The sequence below is a fragment of the Myotis davidii genome, unplaced genomic scaffold (genome assembly GCF_000327345.1).
Source record: "Myotis davidii unplaced genomic scaffold, ASM32734v1 scaffold6, whole genome shotgun sequence".
Classification (NCBI taxonomy): Eukaryota; Metazoa; Chordata; class Mammalia; order Chiroptera; family Vespertilionidae; genus Myotis; species Myotis davidii.
This window is the reverse complement of record NW_006383011.1, coordinates 17,792,202-17,800,411: the sequence shown is the minus strand read 5'-3', so window position 1 is coordinate 17,800,411 and position 8,210 is coordinate 17,792,202. Positions and strand designations below refer to the sequence as shown.

Below are 8,210 nucleotides of genomic sequence, written 5' to 3'. Positions count from 1 at the left end.
CACCAGCTTCTGGGGCTTCTGGGGCCGGCCTGCAGCCCAACTGGCTAGCAGGCAGGCGGCTTCTGGGGTCACACACGGGTTGTGGTTGGCAGCTCTCGTGCTGGCAGTTGTGCTGTCCCGCCCTGCCTGCAGTATGCAAATTAGCCGCCGTCTTTGTTGGCGGTTAATTTGCATATCACGCTGATTAGCCGATGGGAGGCATAGCGAAGGTACGGTCAATTACCATCTTTGTCTATTATTAGATAGGATATGTAATTATATATTATAAAGAATGCTTAGAAAGAATAAAACTGATTTTTCTTTTTTAAAAACTCTTATCCTTTGTTTTCTCTTTTTTTGGATTTCCAATTAGGTAGAGATTGGAGATTTTGAAAGACCTTTTTCAACCCCAGCAGGCCATGTTACTAATCAGTGCAAAGCAAACCAAACTCTAAAACAAGTCATAGAGAAATTTTACCCTAAAAGGTATAGAGATGACTCCTCTGAAGAGCAGGTAAGGTAAGGAACCTCTTGTAACTCTTAAAGGCAGAGCCACACTTGTTTTTTGGTGATATTTTAAAGATGAAAAAAAATTGTATATGACCTTTTTTTCAAGGCTTTTTAATAGTGGTGAATCCCAAGAAATTGTACATCTTTTTATTTATATGCCTAAAAACTTTTTAGATTTAGGAAATAAAAGAAAAAAATTGGTCAATAATATGTTTAATTTGATGAAGTGATTACCAAAAGTTGTTTGTTTTTTATCTCTTAGGGTATTTTATTATGAACAAATTGGAATAAAAAATAAGATTTTTTAATATAAAGCTTTAAATTAAACTCAGATAACTTGGAGTTTTGATTTTTGAGAGCATGTAAAGAAAAGCTGTAGATTTAAAAATAGAGGAAATCTAGTTCACAATGAGTTTTTCCAAAATAGGGACATTTGAGGTGAGTCTTTTCTCTCTGTAGAAGAAGGGGTTTAAAAGAGGTTTTCCCTGCATCCAGTATTTCTACAAGCCAGGGGTGGCAGTACCTAAAGTTCCACTGTTAGGGATTTATTCTTTGGTCTCAACTTCTTGTACTTTTCTTTAAAAATGCAAGTTATTCCCATGAGATTACCTGTTAAAAGAATTTAAACTGAAACTTTATATTAGCTAATCAAGATTTTTTTTAAATATATATTTTTTATTTCAGAGAGGAAGGGAGAGGGAGAGAGAGATAGAAACATCAATCATGAGAGAGAATCATTGATTGGCTGCCTTCTGCAAGCCCCACACTGGAGATGGAGCCCACAACTCGGACATGTGCCCTGACTGGGAATCGAACCACTGCCTCCTGGTTCATAGGTCAGCGCTCAACCACGCTGGCTGGGCATTCATCAGATTTTTTAAGAGTACCTGAAGTGGGTGGGAAACAGGAAACCTAGGTCATGCTGAGAGCACTAATACTGAGGATTTGGTGAAAGGAATACTACAAAAAGGTCAAGGGGTAGACTGGTTACAGTTTTGCCTAGGTTGGGTCTAGGTACCCCAGTTCTGCCTAGCACTGGCTTAAGAAGAGCCTTCTCTTAGGAGGACGATCCACTTTATATTTTGCTTTTGTTTGTTTTGTTCTTTTCTCTTTTTTTTAGGCAGCTTTGCCAGCGACTATCAACCAGATGGATGGCCCTCCGGGGACACAGTGCTGCTGATTGTGTGCGAATCTATTTGACAGTAGCCAGGAAGTGGCCATTCTTTGGTGCCAAGTTGTTTCTTGCAAAAGTAAGGAAGATGGAGGATAATTCAGTTCAGTAAATAAAACAGTGGTAACAGTAATCCCAGGTTGATAGGTTTGGTGTTTAAAAGGAACATAAGGAAATTTCCAGCAGTTTAAACAATAAGTAAAAGGCAGGAGAGCCATCAGCTTCTCCATCTTTTCCCCTCTGCTCCACTCCCGCCTCCCTTAAGTCATTTCTTACACTCATTAGGCTCAGCATTAGACTGAAGACAGCAGCTGAACTTTGCTTTCTTCTCCTCATTCATGCAGCCATTCACTCATCTAGTCTCTCGCTCATTTGCTCATTTCTTTCATATTTTATGAATTCTGTTTGTCAAACACCGAGCTAGGCTCTCTAGGGGATACATAAGCTGGTGGTTTCAGATGGGTTGTACTCAAACTTCCAGGAACTCACAATCCAGTGTTGCAATGGGCCTGGGAACAAGTACTGGCTGGTGAATATGGCCAAGAGTGACATGGGCAGAGCGCGGCAGGAACACTGAGGATGGAGGGACTGACCCTGCCAGGGGGTAGATCACATAGCTCGTCCCAATACACACATTAATCAATGGACATTTTGGATCCCAAACCCAGGTTTCCTAATATCAGAGTCCCTGCCTTTTCCATTATGCCACACTGCCTCCTCCCCAAGAGAGATTTTTAATAGTTGTTGTTTTAAATGTTGCATTATCTTGAGCTGAAAAATGTTTCTGTAAATTTGCTTAGCATTTATTACAAAGTGTATTTTCACTTCTTCATAGCCCATAACTCCATCATCACTTGGAAATACTTTCCTGTGGCTGGCTATACATGAGGATGGTTTAAGCATCTTAGAATACAGCTCCATGGTAAGGCTAAATCCTGAAGTTTTGCACTGAGTCTATTGCTCAGTGTACTGTAAGCAGAAGGTAATGATGTCTTAGTCTGATTTTCTTCCTAATAGTATATAATGAACAGTCATTTTATAAATATACAACTATGATTACAGTTTAATCTTTTAAAACAAGACTAGACAGGTTCTACACGGGCATAGCTCAGAGATATGCAGTTTGGTTCCAGACCACCACAGTGAAGCAAACATCACAATAAAGCAAGTCACACAGATGTTTTGGTTTCCTAGTATATGGAAAATTTACGTTTACGCTAGACTGTAGTCTGCTAAATGTGCAATAGCATTATGTCTATAAAAAAAGCAATGTACGTACCTTAATTTAAAAAAATACTTTATTGCTAAGAAATGCTAACCACCACCAACGCCTTTAGTGAGTAATAATCTTATGCTGGTGGAGGGTCTTACCTTCAATTTGAATAAAAGTCTGTGAAGCGCAATAAACCAAAGGTATGCCTGTACTGTGTATGAGAAAAATATCAAGATACCATGACCGAATTGTAATCGTGGTTGTATTTTTAAAATGACCATTTATAATGTTAGGAAGATTGCTTTCTGTGTAAAATGAAAAAATAACAAATAACATTAAAATAGAAACTTAAGTACAGTTTCCCTAAGGCTTCTGTGAGGATTTCTGTAATTTCCTGTCATATCACTTACCAGTTTACTTGTAACTAGACAATATCTTAGACCTTTTTCTGTGATTAAATATAAAGTCAGATATGCTGCTATGTGTCATTTATTTACTTCATATGTATCATATTACTTAGTAAAAATGTTGTGGTTTTTTTTTTAAGCTGGCAGGCAGGAATTGCTACATTTTACCTGGTAGGTATCGTGGGCTCTCCAACTGTGGATAGTCAGTGATCACTGAGAATTTTTTGGAAATCCAACTATTTTTAAGTGTTATAGTAACTGTTTCTCCTTATAATTGCTTTAAAAAATCTTTTGGAAGGAGTTTGTGCTTTTGAATGCCTTTTAGTTCTTGAATGGATAACTTGAAGATAGATTCTAAAATCGGATTTAAAGTCAACAAAACATTGTACACCATGACTGAGTTATCTTAGCTAAGAAAACCAGTTCCCTAGATCCTGGGAGGTGGGTAAACAGCCAGGAAGTGGACATGTGTGGGCTGAGCCTTGAGCCAGTCAGTGCTGGAATGGTCTGCTCATTCTTGCAAACTAATCATTAGATGTGCAGATTCCTTTCCTTTTAGGCTGCACATCTTTGAATAATATTTTTAAATTGTTTAAGCAACACATTAGGAAGAATATGTGCTGCATATATGATAAAGGGTTGGTATCCTTTATAAACATGGATGTCTTAATAAAACAATAAGGAAATGGCCCACCCAGTGTGGCCAGTGGTCGAGTGTCGACCCATGAGCCAGGAGATCACTGGTTCAATTCCTGGTCAGGGTACATGCCTGGATTTCGGGCTTGATCCCCAATACAGGAGGCAGCCGATCAATGGTTCTCTCTCATCATTGATGTTTCTATCTCTCCCTTACTCTTTCTGAAATCAATAAAAACACATTTTAAAAAACAATAAGGAAGTGATCAACACACCTATAGACAAATGGTCCAAGGCAATTTACAGAAGAAATACAAATGTTCAGTACATGTATTTTTAAATGTTAACCTCACTAGTGATCAAATAAATTCCATTTAAAACAGTGAGATTCTACTTTTCACCAGTCAGAGGTTGGCAGAGATTCAAAAAATGATATTTAGTGTTAGGTGCTGGGTACATAAGTGGGTATAACCTTTCTGGAGGAGTTTGGAAATATTCTAAATATTGTCCTTATTTTCTTGAGATAGCAATTCCAGCTGTTGATGTTTGTAACCAAAGGAATAATTACATATGTGTATTACAAAATATGTTGAAAAATATGCATTGGAGTGTTGCTTAAGTTAGTGACAAAAATGATTTAAATGTTCTGTAATAGGAGTTTAGTTAAATAAGAAATGGTAAAGACGCTATATAAGTACATTTGTTGTCATGGAAAGATTTTCACAATATGTAGTTAAATTTAAAAAGAATCAGTGTGCATGATACTATTTTTGTCTGTGTAAATCAAAGTATGCAAATCAGTATAAACCTTATTGATTTGCCAATATCTGACATGTTTTACCCTAAAAGGTATCAGTTTCATATGGTTAAACCTAACATACATATGTAGACATATACAAAAATATTAAAGGACATAATACAAAAATATTAACAGTGGTTTTTCACTGAATGCTGGAAGATAGACGCTTTTTATTTTCTTCTTGTATTTTTCTCATTTTCCTAAAGTGAGTTATTTGTTTCAAAATCAAAATGTATTTTAATTATAAAGGTAAATGATAAATAAAATTAGTATAAATAAAATTAGTATACTACTATCTATTTTGGATCACAGTAAATTTGACTTTAGGAAAAATGTTTCTATTATATCATAATTAATATCAGCATTTAATGGAGATATGCTATTAATCACTTCTCATCTGTCTTTGAAAATAAAGAGTGTATAACATACTTACTTCTCTTTGAAGAGGTTAATAGTCAGCTATGTGTACAAGAGTCTAATGACATTTGGAGGATATCAAGATGATTTTATGATGGTCATTAGCAATACACATTCAAAGGACAAACCAACAGAGAAATTACTTTTTGCCATGGCAAAACCCAAGGTGAGTAGAATTCTTTGAACCAACTCTTTATGCTAGTGTTCTTTCACACTAAAACATTCATTGTGCAAAGACTAAGTTCCAGAGGAGAAAACAAACTTCACTTATAGTCAAACACCCTAGCTCCAAATTCTGGCTTACCTCTACTTTTTAAAGCCTTGGTTTCTTCATCTAAAAATTAAATGGTATGATGCTACCTTTTGTTTGTTTACTTAAGAATTAAATGAAGGAATTGTATTTAGCCCAATGCTTGCTATACAGAAGGTTCAACATAAGTGGCCTTGGTGTAAGTTGTTGTGAGGAACTTTATATGCATTATCGTATTTACTTGGCGTAATTCACTTTACCGACCCATTAGTGGGAAGATTGAGATTTTATGATTAAAACACACTTTTCTTTACTATTTTTAGCAAACTAATGTCTCTAACTAAATGCAGTAAATAAACGTACATGCTAACATGTAAATGCCTCATTGTTTGATCTGCGTAGAAGGGAATGCTAGTAGCCTGGGCACTTGCGAATAGAGACTACCCATAGCTAACACTTTCTTTTGGAAAAAATGAGAACTTCTCAGGGGCATAACAATTCTATTTTTCTTGTTTTAGATTCTTGAAATCACGCTTTTGATCGCCAGTTACATAAACAACTTCCATCAGCAAAAGGCTGCGTTTCACCACCTCTCTGCTCCAGCGCTGCTCTCAGCCCGGAACCAGGGACCCCACGCCAGGACGATGGGAAGCCAGCCTCTGCTCTCAAGCAGCAGACCAACCAAAGGCCCCACTTTACTCTGAAAGTGTGGGAGGCCTGAACATCACTCCCTGTCCTCTAAGCAGTGACTGCATCTGCTCCAAATAAGTTTATTTACATCCTGGCAACATGGCACCCACATACTTGTATTCCAAATTTTAAAAATAATGAAGGTTATTTGTTTTCTTTTATTCATAAATATTCAAATGGATACTAATAACACATAACACAAAATTTGCACACATACTGATGTTCTCCTGGATTAAATGGGTTAGAATTTGTAATTTTTTTCTGTCTCCCTTCTCCCTTGCTATCAGACACATCATGTAATATGGTTTTTTTTAATTTTTTCTTCTTCTTCTTTTAAAAGAACATTCTGGCAATCTTTAGAAAGGGAGATTCCAAACTCTCATTTGGCAAACAAGTTGAATATTTGGAAATACTGCCAAAAAGCTAAGTACTGTAATTAAATGTATTTTAATTAATGTGTTTGGAAAGAAGGGGTGTGCACAGTGTAAGAAACAGCTGCAGGATGGTGTTTATGTATAAATTTTTAGAGCAAGTTCAGTAAATCTTCTGGCCCGATGAATCATTGTGTGAGAAAACAGGAGTTAGGTAACCAGAACTTCCTATGTAATATTAGGAAGCATACACCGTCAGCTTTCAGATCACTAGAGTGTAAAATTTAAAACGAGACAGTGATTCCTGACATTCCTTGGTTGTCAACAGAGCCTGCGTTTACTGGAATATTGCCCACATTTCATTGCATTTGATGCTGGGCCATCTTGACCTTGGTTTGTTAAATAATATCGTTGAAAACAAAGACAGTTCTTAAATTTTTGCCTCATATAGTCCTTTTTCATGGTAGTTTGAAAATAAATTCCCCAAAAATCCTATATAATAAAAGTCTAATATGCAAATCAAACAGTGGAACAACCGGTGGAATGACCGGTCACTATTACGTGCACTGACCACCAGGGAGCAGATGCTCAATGCAGGAGCTGCCCCTAGCCCGCAGGCCCCAGGCCAGTCAAGGCGGGTGCCAATGGGGGCCCCCAATCGCCCCACTGGTCGCCCCACAGATCAGCCCAGATCGCCGGCCAGGTCTAGGGACCCTACCCATGCATGAATTTCGTGCACTGGGCCTCTAGTATATTTATAAGAAGAGAAAGTAATATTTCTGTCAAAGGAGGTGAAATTTTAGTTGAAAGAGCCTAGAAATATATTCTTTTACTAGGCTACATAAATGGTCAGTGACATTGTAGTATGTGTCAGGACATAGTAATTAGTATTCTTGATAAATATGAAACTGTGATAAGACATGAAAATTATAAGATGTTTAATTGTGATGGTAATCAGTATACTTAATGTTATTTATGTGTAGAATATTTGTATTTATTTTTTGGACATATTTATCACTTTGTGTATGGTACTTTTTTAAACCAATTTGGAAAAAAATAAATGTTAGCTGCTTGAATTCATTTGTTGGCAGAGCCTTCACGTTTTCTTCTTTGCTCCCTCTGGCAGTATACTGTTCTCACACTAAGCCTTTTACAAATGTTCCATCCCATACGAGCATCCCTAGAAAGGACAGAGCCATGAAATGTGCTGCTTAAGTAAGATGTTGCTTTTTTGGTAATGATAAAACAAGAACAGCAACAACAAACCATAGAAAGAGATTTCCAGTTACTATTTTCCCTAAATCTTTTGAGCCACAACCACTTATTGTGTAAACAAATTCGTTTTTGAGAATAAACTGGTTCCTAGTTTGAGATGACTCTCAGGAGGCTTTTTGGCTGGGATGCAATAGAGTTTTTAAGTTCCCAGAAAACCATTTAAAAAATCATTAGTTGGTGAGCCAGAGACTTGGCAGAGCTGTTAAATATGTGTGAGAACTTCATTCCCAGGCAATAGTTAGTTCACCATTTAGTAAGCAACCCTAAATCTTCTAATTTAAACAAGTTGTGAAGGCTTAGCTTAAACCTTGGTACCCTAGACTCAGTATTAATTTTTGATAGAGCAGAGATAAAATATTTTGATGGAAAGAAGTCAATTTTCTGTAACTGATGATGTGAGAATTTCATTTTCTGGAAAATTACTTATATAGACATTTAAAAAATTAAAACTATGTTATTATGATTGGCTACAAGAGAATAATGTTACATGTT

At 36.6% G+C, this 8,210-nt stretch overlaps 1 protein-coding gene across 1 annotated transcript in view; it reads left to right on the top strand.

Moving 5' to 3' along the window:
* PLEKHH2 (pleckstrin homology, MyTH4 and FERM domain containing H2) overlaps positions 1-6,980 on the top strand; it is a 64,932-nt gene extending 57,952 nt beyond the window's left edge. Inside the window, 5 exon segments of the mRNA XM_006778690.2 lie at positions 353-498; positions 1,610-1,739; positions 2,496-2,582; positions 5,161-5,298; positions 5,901-6,980. Of these exon segments, the coding sequence (XP_006778753.1) occupies positions 353-498; positions 1,610-1,739; positions 2,496-2,582; positions 5,161-5,298; positions 5,901-6,086 (687 nt within the window). The 3' untranslated portion in view covers positions 6,087-6,980.
* Positions 6,981-8,210: the final 1,230 nt, after the last annotated feature.